Source organism: Lathyrus oleraceus, chromosome 3, assembly GCF_024323335.1.
Source record: "Lathyrus oleraceus cultivar Zhongwan6 chromosome 3, CAAS_Psat_ZW6_1.0, whole genome shotgun sequence".
Classification (NCBI taxonomy): Eukaryota; Viridiplantae; Streptophyta; class Magnoliopsida; order Fabales; family Fabaceae; genus Lathyrus; species Lathyrus oleraceus.
Window position 1 is genome coordinate 311,656,928 of NC_066581.1, and position 17,914 is coordinate 311,674,841.

General features: G+C 37.6%; 1 protein-coding gene across 2 annotated transcripts; it reads right to left on the reverse strand.

The window, feature by feature from the left end:
* Positions 1–7,487: 7,487 nt before the first annotated feature.
* Positions 7,488–10,260, reverse strand: LOC127127341 (WEB family protein At2g38370). Of its 2 annotated transcripts, none has more exons than XM_051056500.1 (2): positions 9,934–10,260; positions 7,488–9,255 (listed from the first exon to the last, which is right to left on the reverse strand). In XM_051056500.1, the coding sequence occupies exons 1-2, from the start codon at positions 10,108–10,110 to the stop codon at positions 7,744–7,746; spliced, it is 1,689 nt and encodes a 562-aa protein (XP_050912457.1). In that variant the 5' UTR covers positions 10,111–10,260; the 3' UTR covers positions 7,488–7,743. The 2 variants fall into 2 exon arrangements, with proteins under 2 accessions (XP_050912457.1, XP_050912458.1); XM_051056501.1 differs by having other exon boundaries at positions 7,488–9,252; positions 9,934–10,258.
* Positions 10,261–17,914: the final 7,654 nt, after the last annotated feature.

Here is a 17,914-nt window from a genome sequence, read left to right on the forward strand (position 1 = left end):
GCCGAGTTCAAAACCATTTGTTATCCATTTCTGTGTTTATCCTACCGTACCCAAGCCCTGTTACAACCGAAAAGACCTCATAAAGTGTGTGGAATCTGTTGTTGCAGTGAAATTAGAATGTATTCAAATTTAAGAGTTTGGTATTGCATGTTGTACTGTGAGTGTAAACACCCTAACCATGAGAGATGTTGTGAGTATGTGAAAAAGTTTGCAGGTAACGAGGCTTCTGATGTGAAAATATGGTGAACAGTCTGAGTCGGGAAAACCGGAAACTTGATTGGAAAGGAAGAACACAAGTTGTGAAGGACAAGGTTGCATTGGGGAAAATGAATTCGTGGGTGACCTTTGTTTGGACTCAATACATCACTTGAGGACAAGCAACTAGACAAGTTTGGGGTTATGATCGGTCACCATTTCCATTGAATTCCCACCTTTGATCCGACATATTTTCATCACTTTGGTAAGATTTGTGGTTGTTTTTAGCTGTTTTATAGTCATTTAACATGTTTTGTTAGTTTATTATCGCATTACATTTTGTTACATGTTTGTGTCAAAAAGTCTCTTTTATGCTTTGATTTGGTAGTGTTATTGTTACAGGTTGTTGCAGAGGTTCAAAAGGACTAATAGCTGATTGTTGGATGCTCAGAAAGGCAAAAATATGAAGATACAGCAAGTCAACACGGGCCCCCGTGTGCAACAACACGGCCCGTGTTGTTTGCCAGGAAAAGAGAGCTCAAAAAGGTAAAACAGAGGGTTAACACGGGCACCCGTGTGAATCCACACGGCCCGTGTTGATGCCTTTGTAGCTTGTTCTAAAAATTACACCTTTTTGAAGATCAACACGGGCACCCGTGTGAATCAACACGGCCCGTGTTGATGGGCGCGGCTGGGAAATTCTACTTCATCTTGTGTGGATCTGCCCTGATCATTAAGGGTATTTTGAACTTTTTGCTGGGAGAAAATCCATCTGAGGCTATTATAAGACCTGGGAGAGAAAGAGAAGGACACTTTTTGACGTACGAAAAGAAACATTGCACCGGAGAAGATAGCTGTTGAAAAGTATATCTTCGGCAAATATTTTTATATCGTATCCACAGAGATGGGTTGTTATTACCGCCGTTCTATAATCCAAATTGTTATAAGTTTAGAAAGTAACCAAGTTGTTTTGTTTGGAAAATTATCTTTTGAGTAAAATGTCACTAAAACAATAAAATGGTTTTAATCAAATGTAAAAGCTTGGCAAGATTGGAGTTCACTATTCCAAGTGCTTATGATTCCTTATGATAACTATATAGATTTAAGATTATTGATGATGTTCAAGTATCTTCTCAATATCATTTATGTCTAAATGATATTGTGATAATCACTATATTGATCCTTAGACGATCTCTCCACCTAACTATCAATATAGCAATCTTTAATGGTTGATACAAAAGAAGAGTAATGAATAAATCTATCTCTACAACGTATTCACTACTTGAAAACATATTTTCTGTCAAGACTTAAATAATCTCTTTCAACAACTACTCAAATCTGATATTCAACTTAGGGCAAAAATATCATTCATTACATCAACAATCTTTTATCATATATAAGAGTCAAATGAAATACATACACAAATAGGAATAGCTACTACCTCCAATCTTGACAAAATGGGGTTTAGCTCCTCATCATCATGTTGGAACCCAAAAGGCAATGGAAGAAAACTCTGTTTTTCTCTCTTCCAAAAAATATCCCACTATGAATAAATGTGTGAATTCTATTTGAACAATTTCCATTCTGATTTTCTAAAAGGATTGACATTTCCTAAAATGATCATTTTCATCTAAAGCTGAAAAGCCCCCCTAAGACAGACACCAAAATGGCAAAACACAGCTGGCCTTGAAAACAACACACTTGGCCAAAACAGCTTGTTGGATTCGCAAGCTTCGCGGCGCGAAGGGAGTTCGCAGCGCGAACTGAAGCTTCTTCAGATTCCTTGCCTTGCAAGCTTCATCCAAATAGTCTTCCAAGTGATATTCTTCAAAATTAGGCCTCCAAATTGCATTCAACACTTCTTCCAAATTATGATTATGCATTCCAAAGCTTTCTTGTCCAAAAATTCTACAAAACTAACAAATATGTGAAATAACTATCCGAAACAACATAATTAAAACCTAATTGCATTTATACAAAATAGTGAGAATAAAAGTGTGTAATTACATCAAAACTTGGTAAAAGGGACCAATAAAATGATATAAAAAGTAGTACTAATTGGTCCCTAACAATAGCTACTACGGAGGATTTGAAGACGGCGAGATTCAAGGGCATCAACCATTGAAGATCAAAATCTCCTAATTCTTTGTAATGTTTAATTTCCATACTATGATTTCTTTGAATACTATGAGAGGCTAAACCCCCAATGCTAGGGGGTGGTCCTGATTTGATCTGATGTTATGAATTCTAACTATGGATTTCCTTATTACTATGTTACGAATTTCAATTCAATTGTGTGATGTGCTTATGCTTTTGTAATGGACAAATACAATTAGATCTATGACTATCAATAACAGGATTGTGATTGTTAGCATTTTCACACAATTGGGTTTATAATTGCATCACCTAGGACTAGGAACTTTTGTAAATCACCATAAACCTTGATATTGTTTATGATTAAAACCAATGATTAATTGAATGGACATTTGAGTAAGAATTGGTAGTTTAATAGTTTCTTCCTTAAGGACTTAAGGAAGAACATTCTGAGGTTAGGTGATTGAATGTTTCATGTGTATTAAGGAAATCTTGACTGAATTCATAACGAGTTAAATCAACCACTCACCCTAGCATGTTTCATCTTAATCAATTATTTTTACTATCTTTTTGTGTTTATTGTTATAAATTCCCAAAACCAACCAAACCATTATCTTTTTGTTCAAATAGAATCAGAAGTGAAATAAGTATTTCCTACGCAATCCCTGAGATCGATACTTGGAAATAAAATTCCTTATTACTACATCGGTAAAAATAGTACACTTGCTATTTTTCCGATCAATGACTGACTCATTAACCCATAATATTCTCAAGAGAAACTTGCCTTGTGTGTGATCCCTTATTTGTGAGGTTTTATTTGCAAATATTTTCAGACCATGGATTATGGACGAAGGAACACTAAGAAGTACAGTTTCAGATGTCCCGACTTGAAAGAGCTAAGGAAGTTATCATCTTTTGTATTAGATCCTTTGGACTCCAAGCAACGGCATGGGAAGCTTCTATATGTATTGTCTACTGATGTGGTTGAAGGACTCCTGAGTGTGTTGGTTCAGTTTTATGATCCTCTCTACCGTTGCTTCACTTTCCCCAATTATCAGCTCGTGCCTACATTAGAGGAGTATGCCCATCTATTGGGAATACCCGTTTCTGACAAGGTTCCTTTTAGTGGATTGGAGGAGATTCCCATATCTCATCTTATAGCTGAAGCTCTTCATCTGAAGAAGTCTGAGATTAAGGCTCATTGGGTGAAGAAAGAAGGAATGTTTGGGTTGACTTCTGAGTTCCTTATTGGGAAATCAACTGCCTTTGCTCAAGCCGGTAGTGTGGATGCTTTTGAATCCATCTTTCTGTTGCTCATCTATGGTTTGGCTTTGTTCCCTAACATTGACGGTTTGTTGATGTTAACGCCATTAGAACCTTCTTGATTGGGAATCCTGTGCCTACTCTGTTAGGTGATATGCACTTCTCTTTGCATTTGAGGAATTCTAAAGGTGGTGGAACTATTGTGTATTGTGTTCCTCTTCTGTACAAGTGGTTTATTTCACACTTGCCTCAGACGCCTGCTTTTGTGGAGAACAAACAATGTCTACGGTGGTCTTAGAGACTTATGTCTCTCACTAATAATGATATAGTTTGGTATGACTCTGCCTTGAATGGCTTGGATATTATTGATAGTTGTGGTGAATTCTCTTATGTGCCTCTCATTGGTACACAAGGAGGTATTAACTACAACCCTGCTTTGCCTCGTCGTCAACTTGGGTTTCCCTTTAGAGACAAACCTAATAACACTCAGTTAGAAGGTCTTTTCTATCAATAGGGGAAAGATCCCCAACATTTGAAGCAAAAGATGATACATGCTTGGTATAACGTGCATAGGAAAGGAAGATCCGAGTTTGGTCCACGCGACTGTGTAGCTTTTGAGGCTTACACTACTTGGGTGAAGAAGAGAGCTTTGGAGTTGAAGAAGTCGTATGCTTGTGAGAGACCTATGTTTATGGTTGTGGTTGATCCATTAACTCTTCCTAACCAAGATGTAGAGGAGTTGGAAGACGCACTTGCCAAGATGAAACAAGAGAAGGATGTGTGGGAAGCGTGGTTCCATGCTTTGAGCTGAAAGCATGAGGAATTGCAGCTTGAGTCTAAGGAAAAAGATACGCTTATTGAACTTCTTGAAGACCGAGTAGTGAAGAGACAGAGAGAGCCAAATGGCCCATCTTCCTCTAGTATGCATCAGCCTTCCGGTGCTTGGAAAAAGATTATTGACCAGCTTGTCCTTGAGAAGGCTCAGATGAAGACTTCTTTTGAGTCTGAGATTCTACGCATCCGAAGGAAGTACGGGCCAACAGCTAGATCATCTGACACTATTATTAAGGGATCCTTAGGATGATTAGTTTCCTTTTCCCTTGTATTTGTATTCTGGTTTCTGAAATTGTACTCAGTGTAATCCTTCCAAAATTTATATGAGTAAAAGAGATTTGTTTTATGGTCAAATCAAATTGTTACTATTATTTAATATTTGCAAATATAACTTTGTATGTTCCTTGAAATTGAAAATAAGCAAACAAAAACATTGCATTTCATGCATCATTTGCATAAATAGGTTTTCTTCCGCCAGATGTCTTATCGGTTATTCTTCTGTGCTTCAGCCAAGCTGACTCATCGATACAACACTCGCGCCAATCAACCGAGAATCATGGAGCATTTTGGAGCAAGAGAACCGAGAACTGAAGGACGAGATTGCTCGTCTAACTGCTATGATGGAGTCTGTTCTAGCTGCTCAGAATCAGTCTTCTCCAACTCCTGCAACTCCTCTTCCTCAGAGGACTGTCATCTCAGAGGTTGCTACTTCAACCATGCTCATTGCTGCTACTCAATCTAGTCAGAATATGCCTGCCGGATTCCCGTGGGGAATGCCACCGAATTTCATGCCTGAAGGGTTTTCACCCACATTCGCTTTTATGTCGGCATCTAGCCCGGTCATGTCCGTTCCGCCTCTAGTAGTTCACACTCTGCCTCGTGTTAAGGACTTCATCTATCATTCTGAGCCGTCTGAAGGCCCCGATGTTTATGAGAAGATGGACGAGATGAAGGATCAGTTCCTTGAGCTGCGAAAGGAATTGAAGACATTGAGAGGAAATGACTGGTTCGGTAAGAGTGTTGCTGAACTTTGCTTAGTGCCAAATGTCAAGATCCTAATGAAGTTTAAAGTCCCTGACTTTGAAAAGTATAAGGGAAATATTTACCCACTTAGCCATCTTGTCATGTATGCCAGAAAAATGTCAATGCAAATTGATAATGATAAGTTATTAATTCACTACTTCCAAGACAGTCTGGCTGATGCCACTTTGAGGTGGTACATAGGGCTAGATAGTGCAAGTGTTTGCACATTTAATGATTTGGGTGAAGCTTTTGTGAAGCAGTATAAGTATAATGTGGACATGGAGCCTGATAGAGACCAGCTAAGGTCTATGTCTTAGAAGGACAAAGAGATATTCAAAGAGTACGCTCAGAGGTGGAGAGAGCTTGTTGCTCAGATCAATCCTCGGTTGGAAGAGAAAGAGATGACCAAGATTTTCCTTAAGTCCCTGAGTTCGTTTTATTACGAACGCGTGATTGTCAGTGCCCCCAGTGACTTTACCGAAATGGTAAACATGGGGATGAGGTTAGAGGGAGAAGTCCGAGGGGGACGTCTGTCTAAAGAAGAGGTGTCATCGAGCAAGAAGTATGGAAGCAGTTTTTCCAGAAATAAGGAAGGTGAAACTAATGCAGTGTCAGTAGGGAGGCAGAGGAGGCCTCATGTCAAAAGAAATCCACAACTACGTCAGCATCATCACTAGATTTCATCAATTATTCCAGTATTTTCTAACAACCAATCAATGTCAGTTCAACAACAACGTCAACAACAGCCGCAACAAAGAACCAACAACTACAATAACAACACCAATAATCAACAGCAACAACAGAATTTCGAGAGGAAGAAGGTCTCTTTCGACCCTATTCCTATGTCATATGCCGAACTGTATCCATCTTTGGTTCTCAAGAACCTACTCCAACCAAGGAATCCCCCGCAAATTCCAGAACCACTTCCATGGTGGTATAAGCCAGAACTCTGTTACACCTTTCATCAAGGAGCTCCCGGTCATGATATCGAAAATTGTTACCCATTGGAGTATGAGGTTCAGAAGCTAGTGAAAAGTGGGATGGTGTCCTTCGAGGACCGTGCGTCGAATGTAAAAGCTAACATGTTGTCCGCTCATGGTAATTCCTCTATTAATATGGTAGATGATTGTCCAAGAAGTTTCCGAGTGTTCGATGTACGACGTATTCGTCGGTCCTTGGTAGAGATGCATAAGATCCTGTGTACCATTAGTGATTGCGAGCATGACCATGATGGTTGTGCAATTTGCAGTGTAAACCCCCGTGATTGTTTGATCGTCAAGAGAGATATCCAGAACTTGATGGATGAGAATGTAATCCAGATTCAACAATCAAGGAATATAGATGATGTGAATGTTATAGTACCAGTATTTAAGACCCCTGAGCGGGTAGTGATTCAATTTGACAGTAGCAGCAGTAACAGCGTGAATAGATCGGTATCGCCGTTAGTGATACGGTTAACGGGCCCCGTCCCGTATGCTTCTGATAGAGTTGTTCCTTACCAGTATAATGCTACCATGATAGAGAATGGTCAAGAGGTTTCGTTGCCTACAACCAATTCTGTTGTAAACATTGTCGATATTGCAAAGGTGACCCGTAGCAGTCATGTGTTTGGTCCAGTCTTTCCAAAGGATGTAGAAGAGGTTGTAGTCAGTAAGAAGGTTGAGGTACCTGCAGTGAACCCAGTTAGCCCTCCAATGTGTCAGTCTGGTGAATCCAGCAAATTGAAGCCTAATGATGATGATGAAGTACTCAGATTAATCAAGAAAAATGAAACTTAAGACAAGATGCGTCCGAAGATGCATCTCCAAAATCTAAAAGATATCTTGAATTTTCTATAGGATATTTTTCCACTCTTGTACAAAATGAAACATGATATTTTCTTATAAATTGCAAACTGTTTTAATTAGCTATGCCAAAAAGTTCATTAAAATAAGCTATATGTCCCACATTATAAATTGCAAACTGTTTTAATTAGCTATGCCAAAAAGTTCATTAAAATAAGCTATATGTCCCACAAAAGTTACAACGGTATCTTATGAGATATAACTTTAAAAATTGTAAACAAGCTCTCCAAAACATACTTAAAAACATTGAAGAAAATCAACATTATAACACTACTTACAATAACTAGTTATATAGTAATATACAATCAGGGACTACAACTTAATTAACATAGATAAAAATGTACTGTAAAGTGCAGGGAATGACATAACTGAACCTGAACATAACTTACATTCTAAATTTATTACATTAAAAATAAAAGTGACACAAAAAACAGTAGGCAAGGGAATGTGATGAGGTTTGAGACTTATAGGAGATGCTATTTGAGTCTATTCACCTCAAATTCCGCGTTGATTTCTTCTTCTTTTGCTGTTTTGACAAAAGAAGTGAGAATCTTGCAAACCCGAATTTCTTTCTCTTAGCAGAAAACTGCTTCTGATCGTTTTCTGTTTCTTTTTTGACTTGCTCATCAAACAATGCACTGTCAACATCATTGTGTTTGCCAAGCATCTGACCTAATGACACCTTCCGTTTCGCCGAGGCTTTTTCGCCGTGCATCTTCCCCTCTTCAAACTCTTCTGGTCTAAACAGCTTCCTGCTTAGTATCTGTCCTATTGATAGAGTCGGCTTTAAAACAGGCTTGACTTCATCCTTTACCAAATTCAATCCGTTTACATCTAGTAATGTAAAATCTCTCCTTTGATCTGATGGACCAGGGTTCTTGAACTTGGTAGAGTTGTTATTCATCGAAGAACGCCTTTTGTGATTGTCTGATCGCCACTTCCTTAAAGCCTCTTCAACTTCTAGCTTCCCTATATCTGCAGCCATTACTCTTTCAAGAGCTTCTTCAAGGGCCTTCTTTCCGGTTATAGCTTCTTTTGTTGCCTCGTGTACCCTTTTCAAAATATCCATACGCGATGAATATGCTTCATCAACTTCAAGCATAGCATTTGCTACTCTCTTCTTAGACTGTTCTTCTGCGTCTCGAGCTTTTCGGGTCAGAGTAACATACTCATCAATTGAAAGCGTAATTTCCTTGCGCTTTGGCGTACACTCTCTTGGTGAACCCCTGTGGTTAGAGTTAGACAATGCGTTAACTTCGACAAGGGTAGCAGCTTCTGCAGCTCTTGAAGCTTTCTTCATTTTCTTTGCCGCAACCAACCTGATTTCTGCAGTTCTTATCATAGCTTTTGTCACCTCAATCTCAGACATTGTTTTCAAAACTTCTGAATTTGCAGAATCTCTCCTTTTTCTGAAATGCTCGGCCTTGGATCGTAATTTTTGGAGCTCTATTGTAACATCTAAAGGATTATCAGAAGCATCACCTTTTGCAACTTGCAATCTTAATCTGGTTTGGTTTAGCTCACTTTCAAGAGAAGATATCTTCGAACAATTCTGAGTTAACCTCTCACGGGTTTTCTCAAGTGAGATCCTTTCTTTCTCTAATTTCTTATTTAGAGATTCCACAGCAGCTCGTACATCGGCAAAATCATGAGTGCTTTTGGTTAGATTCAACTTAGCCTGCTTCAATTCCATTAGTATTAAGCCCGGAGAAGATACATTAGAAGGCATCGAACATTCCTTTGTAGGACAAACAACCTCAGACGGACTCGATTGATTTTCCTTTACATCTGATTTTTTATCACACTCGCTAATCTTATGATTCAATTTTGCTTCAGATTCTTCCTTCTGCAGCTTCGATTTCAAATCTTCAACAAGCCTTCTCGTCTTATCCAATTCTTTCAATACATCAAGAGTTTCCCTTTCTTTCAGGCTAAGTTCTTTCTCCAACACTCTCGCCTGCTCCTCCAGTTTCTCCGTATCAAGCCCTTCTATGCAGTGCTGCTAACAAAAGAGAGGACGAGAACTTACTATACAGCTCCATGACAATATTTTCATAAAAGTTAATTCACATGACAATGTAGCTTTAAGATGGAAAATGATAAGACTAGTTATATTCCTAAGCTAGTAAGAAAAATGTACTATGAAGCCCAAACACTCAAAAGTTGATAAAGTATTGGTGTCGAATCCGTATCTGGTACTGATACCATATACGCGCCAAGAAGCACGGACACCAGAAACATGATATCGACAACACGTCGACACCAGGAATCATTACAAACTAAATGTAATCACAAGTGTAGATGTCGGTTTCGGAGATCGACATTTACACATACACACTTTTTTCAGAGACATGGATGCTACTTAGATACGCGTATGATACTTTCAAATACATATCACAATGTATCCTTCAAAATGTACTATGACGATTTGTTTTCATATAAAATTGCATTTCATAACTTATTCTCCATATACATCTAAATCTATAACTTAATTGCATTTCATAAGATTCAAGAAACCCTAGCACTAAAAATTAAAAAAAATTATCATAATTCATAAGCTAAAATGGACAAATAAAATTATCATACAAACACATAAATGGTATTAATTAACTGGGTCAATTAATTGCAAATATTAACCACATTATTAATCACAAAAACAATGTACATGGAAACAAAATACCTTAGAAGGATGAGAAGTGTGAAAGGGTTTCCAGTAACCAACACCTCCGAAGCGATGAACAGCATCCTTAACCGACTCAAACGGAACTGAAGTGTCAATCTCCGTTTGGAAACCAGCATTCTTTGATGAACCCGGTTTATCTTGATACGTCGTCGTTTTGATGAACTTGGTTTCCATGTTCGTTACTGGCACTGTTGAAAAATGAGAGAAAGGTGAAAACAGGAGCAAAAGGAAAACGACAAGGATTGTTGTGTTGGAAGTGTGGTGTTGTGTCGTGTTCGAGTGTTTGGGGACAGAGTACAGAGTGAGAGGGAAGGAAAAAAAGGAGATTTATATGGTGGGAGGTTCAAATTAACGTTTCAAAATTTATTTTCCTAAAATGCCCATGGTAATAACATATTGTTTCTTACTATGTGCTATCTAAGAAAACTATCTTTGACTAATAATAAAATAAAATGAGTTTATATAGAAAATTATTGTTATAAAATTTCAAATTAATATAGTCAAATTACCTAAATTCAATAGTAGATATGGTGGAAATTTATATATTTAGTCTCATATTGATTCAAATAAAATATAATAATTTTAAATAAAATTATTAAAATATAATATAATAATTCATAATAATAGTATTACCTAATAAGGTATTTTTATAAATGAATGTTTAGACCAGAGAGATGTTGACCAATTCAAGTTAGAGAATATTTTATAATTCAAAAATTGTTCTATGAAGTTTTATAATTTATGATTCAAAAATTATTCTCAAATATATTTTTGTTTATCTTTCTCTAATGAGTTTAATTTTTAAAGGCTTATTTGGTAAGTAAAAGTTTTTATTATAAAGGACTCATATATTGTAAATAAAAAAATAGTATAAAAAAGAATCGAGGATTATATCAAAATTCACTCGAAAGGATACACATTTTTGAAAAGACAATTTAAGTTTAATTATTTTTTTTACAAAATTTAAAGGGATTAATGTTGAAACAAATAGGATTTTCAAGAAAAATGAAGAAGAGGAGAAGAAAATAAGAGAGAGAGAGAGAAACTATATCTGAAAAAACCGTGGTAATTCCTGGTATGTATGTTTTTATGGCCCATAAAAACTGTGACAATTCTTTGTATGAATCCTCACAGTTGTCGAATACCTGTTCAACAGCCTTTGTCCTCGCAATTCACGCTTTCTTGTAAGATGGAGTATAATTATATCTTGTGAAGATATGAGTTATTATTATACTCACCTTCACTGATGGGTTTTTGTTAACAAGCGGCAAAATGTCTTGACATATCAATGCAGTGCTTAATTTACGGTGATCTTGTTCAACATTAGTTGCAATGCAACTGTGAGGTGGGTCTATAGAAGCTATCTCCCAAGAGTCGCTTCTCTTTTTGTGAGACGCAGCCAACCGAAACTTGCAAAGGATGTTACGACATTCGATGACATACCTTCTTGAATCAGTGCGTTTCACAGTGAAATCAGCAGATTTATTCATGTGAAATTTTTTGATAGCTCGCACACATTCTTCTGTAGTGCGAAACATGTCTTTCACTTTTAACTCACCCTCTGATCGTGGATACGGGTTATAAAAAACATTGTTGGATGTTTCATTGTCATGCAGATCCATGTTTGTTATATGTTAAGGCGGATTATATACATGACTTGGAGGTAATGGCGCCGAATTATATACGTGACTAACAAACATATATTCAACATCTTCATCGTCTCGTACCTTCAGCGGGAAAATTTGCATTGATTGTTCTAAAAAAATTGGATTTTGATACGTGATATGTGACACAAGACCAGATCCTATGCAGGATTCAATTCATTTTTTCAAATGCAAGAAATTTGAATTTCTCTTGATCGTAAGTCGAATAGTATCGGTGTTTCAAAAACAAAACTCGTATCAGACTCATATGTCTCATCATTGCAGTGAGCATTGATATTATATTTTGGTGCAGATGACATTGTAATATTTCTTGTGCAGATGAAAAGTAATTTTTTAGTGCAGATGAATTTGTGTTGATTGTTGGATGTAGATACTAAGACATTTAAATAGGTAAGTTATGTATCAAACATGCAAAGTTAGAGGTAAGTGATGTGTCAAGCATGCAAGCAAGAGGTAAGTAATATATCAAACATGCAAGCTAGAGGGAAGTCATGTGTCAAACATGCAAGCCCTAGCGCCAGTCCAATTGGCGCTAGCTTGTATTCCTTGTACATGGGTGTCAGTTCAATTGGCGCTACCTTGTCTTCCATGCAGACCTTGTAACTAAGTATGTAGAGCCATGCATGCGCCAGGCTAGGTTAAGCTAAAGCATGTATGAAAGCCTAGGAGGCGCCACTTTAATTGGCGCTAGCATGTGACAATTGCACATGGGCACCAAACCATTTGGCATGAGCATGCAATCACCATTATCCATGCATTCATACTTTTGCATGTCACACCTTATAAATAGTCAAGCAAGTCTCACATTTGTTCCTCACCAACAATCACTTCTTCCTCAACAACAATAACTTTTTCATCTGCAACAACCATTGTTTCAAATATTTACTCCGACAAGATGTCTCTCCTCATAATGGGTGAATCGCATAGAGGCACAGTTGCAAACATAGCAACTTATGTAAGTGTTTAATTCTTTTATTATTTGTCTAGAATAATTTTTAATAACGATACTTAATTTGTTGTTTATCTTTTATAAAGTAACGTATTTTTTTGTTTCTTTTATAGGGTGTTTCTAGGTTTCGAACTCGGGTCCACGAATTTGTACACATGGACCCGATGATTCAACTGTATGTCGAACTCGCCAGTTTTTGACATATAAGCAAAATAATGTCTTGGTCGGTGGATAATAAATTTATTCTTGCGTTATGTGAAAGATGGCGTCCCGAGACACACACATTTTGGTTTCCAACCGGTGAATATACCGTGACATTAGAAGACGTCTACATGTTATTGGGACTGCCTATCGAAGGTAAGGCGGTAAATGGCAAAACCAACTATGCGAATTCAATTTGCATGGACCTCTTGGATACTTATTTGTTAGATGATAACTCGAGAGGTCAAGGTATACTCCTTTCACGCCTTAAGGCATATTATAACAGTTTACAGTTAGATGAGAATTCTACCGAAGAGGCTCGAATAATAAAAACTAGGTGTTACATTATGCTTTTAATTGGTTCATTTTTATTTCTCGAAGGTAGTGGTTCTAGTATGCATGTTATGTATTTACCTTTACTAAGACATGTAGATAGAATAGGAAGTTACAGTTATGGATCCACTTGTTTGGCTTATCTTTATAGCTCTTTGTGTAAAAATGCGCACAAAGACACATCTACATTTTCTGAATGTGCAGTTTTGCTCCAAGCATGGGGTTGGTCCAGACTACCGTCCCTAGCGCCCGTCAACAACAACCCATTCACATTCCCGTATGCACAAAAGTAAGTTCTTAAAAATGGACTATATTTACTTACTTTACCGATTATTATCTGTAAATAATATTTTTACTTTTATGGTGCAGATGGTCGGCACATAGTATGAGTTATAACAGATGTCTTAGACACTGTATTACCCAATATCGCAATCTCTTGGATCACCTTCGACCGATAGATGTATGGTCATTAACCTAATTATTTCGTAATAATTTATTAATTTCTTCTACCAAACTTATAATCTAATACATGTTCACATTTCAGTTCATTTGACGTCCATATCTAAATTTGGATCATGACCATGAAATCAACGAACAAGATGCGGCCGTTTGGACTGCATGCGCATCGGTCATAAGGTTCACCATTGTGGAGATGCACAATAGTAATCGTGTTAAATTACAGTTCGGTATGCTTCAACACATCCCATATCCCCCGGAAAACCTAGGAGAATGGCATCTACGCAAAGTTAACGACCAATGGAAATTTAACCCGTGACAAAGCTTCGCTAGATCTGAGTGTCGCAAATGGAAGCACCGCCAAGACCATGTCTTAACAGACGATGTGATGCCAACTGAAGAAAAACTAAGTCGTAATTATATGTCTTTGTACATATCGGTCGGATTTGAGTTCATCGCCGAGGATATGTACCTATACGACCCACACCAGGCAACTTACACACCAAAAGGCTCAACATCTACCCCCTAACAACATTGTCAGACCGACTACTCACAACCCTCTATCCATCAAAATTTTCGATCCACAAACACACAAACATACAACCCTAACATGCCATACACCCAACCATAATGCCAAGAGCATACCCCGTACCACCAACAACAACTAGATCATCATCAAGAGACCCAACATCGCTATGCACCCAACACATCACCCTACCATAGCCGCCTTAGCCAAAACACTCAATGATCATTTAACATCAACCGTCCTTCCTCCTACCATAGCCAAGAAGCCCAAACATCTCAAAACCAAAACCTTCAACAACCATATGTCTACCAAACACCACAACAATCATTCCAACCTTTCCTCAACACATCATTCACACCAATGTCTCCCTTCAATCGTCCCGGTCGCCCTCCAACAACTCAAACACATCCCAACTACTTTGGCATGGGTCATAAACTCAGCTATGGAGGTACCCCTTCTATGCATACACAAGACTATGATGATTTGTCTTACTATCTCAGGAAAACTCCTACAGTTGGTGGTGATGTTCCCGGACCCTCAGATACTCAAACACCTGGGGTGATTCATCAACGTAGGTTATGGCCACGAGTTCGGGTAGCTAGGGGATGTGGGGCTGGAGGTCGGTTAGGTGATCCCGGTCATCGACATTAGTCTTTTTTGTGTAAACGAGTATTAATATTAATATGAATTGTTCTGATTTCGACTTTATCTATCATGTACAATGTTTTAAAAAAAAATACGAAACACACACAGGTTCCAAACAAATTGGCACCTCCTTTAAAACTTAACACATAGGCGCCAATTAGATTGGCAACACAAGGTGGCCTAACTAATCCAATTGGCGCCTCTTATCTAAGTTTAAGAGGAGACGCCAATTCATCTGGCGCCTCCTCTTCAAAGTGGGGTAGATTGGGATTTTTTTTTGAAAACAAGGTTATTTTGGGATTTTTTTAAAAAAACAGTGGTATTTGGGTAGAAAATTCTTTTATTAAAGTGAAAATTGCGGTACATTTGATTTACAATGTCTCATATATATATATATATATATATATATATATATATATATATATATATATATATATATATATATATATATATATATATAAGCAACCAAAACATTATTTACAAACTACATTATTCGACTCTATTGAATACTAATACTTACTTACATGCTTCGACACTTACATGTTGTATTTGACTCTATCAAATACAACCATATCGAACACTTCTTTCCTACTAAACAATATTTTATTAGCTTCTAACACACCACCTAATTCATATTTTCAAGACTTCTCATCAAAATACTTCTCTTTAACTCATCAAAATTGGCTTTCTTCAGGGGCATGATGAGTATATCAGCTAGTTTTCATTCTAACATGAAAAGCTCAAGTTCAAATTTTCCTTTATTGACTTGATCCCTATGCAAAAGACACCTCCTCTCTATGTACTTACTTCGACCATGACACACACGATAATTTTCCAAATTGATAGTTGACTTGTTGTTGACAAATAACTTCATTTTCTTTGGTTCCATGATCCTGAGCTCTTCGAGAAATATCTCTATCCATGATTCTTGACATGTTTCATATGGTGTAACCACGTACTCAGCTTCACAAGATGACAAAGCCATGATGCTTTGCTTTCTTGAGCTCCAAGAGATTGGAGCACCTCCAATCATGAATATGTAGCCTTCGGTAATCTTCTTCTCATATTAATCTCTAATGAAATCTTAATCAGTGTGGCCATGTACCTCTGCATATATGTTGGTATTCCTTCTCCTTGACATCAACACACCATGATCGGTAGTACCTTTTATGAATCTCAATACTCTATTGACTACAATGAAATTACATTCTCGTAGCTTCTCCATGAATTTGTTCAACAACCCGACACTTTGACAAATATATGTCCTGGTGTCGCATAGATACCTTAAGGATCCAGTGATTTGCTTGTACAGTATTACACTTATAAACTCATAATTTATATCCTTTCTCAATTTTTCTCCAATCTCTAATGGTGTGACAACTGCATTACAGTTACTCATCTTGAACCTATTCAAGATATCTTGGACATACTTCTTCTAGTGCAAAAACACTTTTAACTTGTGTCTTTAAACTTCATCCCTAAGAAATACGACAAGTTCCCTAGGTTGGACATTTCAAGTTCCTGCATCAGATTCAACTTGACCCCTTTTACTTATGATTCATCTGCACATGTAATCAACATATCATTTACATACAAGCATATAATGACTTGACTGATCCTGATACACTCCATGTCCTGAGACGAATTTGTGAAACTTAACTTGATGAGGAAACCATTTATTCTCTTATTCCAAGTCCTTAGAGCTCGCTTCAAACCATAGAGTTAACCTGTACACCTTTTGCTCCTACCTTTTGATTTCGAATCATGGTGGTTGACTGTCATAGACCTCCTATTTCAATGGTCCATTCAGAAATGTTGATTTTACATCTAGTTGATGTATCTTTCATCCTTTGTATGTTACGATCGACATAATAAATACGATGGTGTCTAACCCTGAAATAGGTGCATAGACTTCGTCGAAGTTGATACCAGGTTTTTGCAGAAAACCTCTTGCCATCAGTCTTTCCTTATGCTTGACAATTTCACCATTTGGCCCTAGCTTCAATTTGTAGACTGTTAGATGCCCAAAAGTGCTTATTTGAGCTATCATATGTGGGCATCTTTCACTCTATTTCCTTGCTAAATTGTCTAAATCACCTTTGTTTTAGATGAAATGCAGTACATTGATAAACGAGCTTGGTGCCTTTGATTTGTGTGTTATTGTGCAGGAAGAAGGCATGAAATAATTGAAAATGAAGACACAAGAAAATTGGCAAAGGAACCAATGAATACAAGCATTTCATCAGCCTGCTCGCTAGGCGAGGGCTGTGGCGAAGCTACTCGCTAGGCGAGCGCCCAGCGAAAAGCTCCAGTAAAATGTCAATAAATTCGCTAGGCGAGCTGCTAGCGAAGGTGGTAGCGAGTTCGTTCAGTTTTGGTGAAAAGCGCAGCCAGCACTCACTCGCTAAGCGAGGCTCTAGCGAGTCCCCAGCGAGCATTCCAGTAGCAAAACCTCTCAACCTCGCTGGGGCGAAGGTTGAAGCGTGTCCTTCGCTAGGCGAAGGTTTGTTCGCTAGGCGAACATGACAGTTTGAGATAGTCTGTTTTCTCTGGGCACAGGTGCCTTTGGTGCCACAATTAGACCCTCGCTAGGCGAGCCATTCTGCTCGCCTAGCGAGCATGACAGCCCAGTACTACTCTATAAGTAGCAGGTGCCACTTTTGAGTGTCATACCTAGTTTTTACAGCATTTTTCCACTTTTTTACTTTTGTTAGATATTTTTACAGCATTGTTCTTGGGAGCTTTTATGCCCTAGTTTTCATTTCTCTTCATCTTGTAACCATCTTCTACAAAAAGAAGGTGGATTCCCATCCAATATCGATTATCCGACTTGGATGTTGATCAACCTTCTTTCGAAACTTGCCGACCAAACTACCATGAAAATGAGTAGCTAAGTCATCCATTTGTCAAGGTTAGATGTAGGTGATTACTAGCTTTGTGTGTAAATGTAAGGATCTTCATGTGTAAACTCTTTAATGGTAAATATATGATGAAAACTTTGTTTCTATTTAAAACTCTTTGTGTTGGTTTATGATCGAGAGATGTTTACCAACTCTTGACCTAGGTTTTCATCCAATCTTGTTTGTTAGCTAGAGATAGTAATGAATGATTTTGTTCACCATAAGGTTGAACCAAAAAGTTGTCATTTTGATAGATTGTGTTCGAGAGAAACAATGGATCAAAATGGGAAAACTCACAATGTGT

Coding starts and splice junctions, on each gene's coding strand:
- LOC127127341 (XM_051056500.1), bottom strand. CDS start 10,110: ATGGAAACCAAGTTCATCAAAACGACGACGTATCAAGATAAACCGGGT. Junction 9,256..9,933: donor ACACTTCTCATCCTTCTAAG/GTATTTTGTTTC, acceptor CTCTTTTGTTAG/CAGCACTGCATAGAAGGGCT.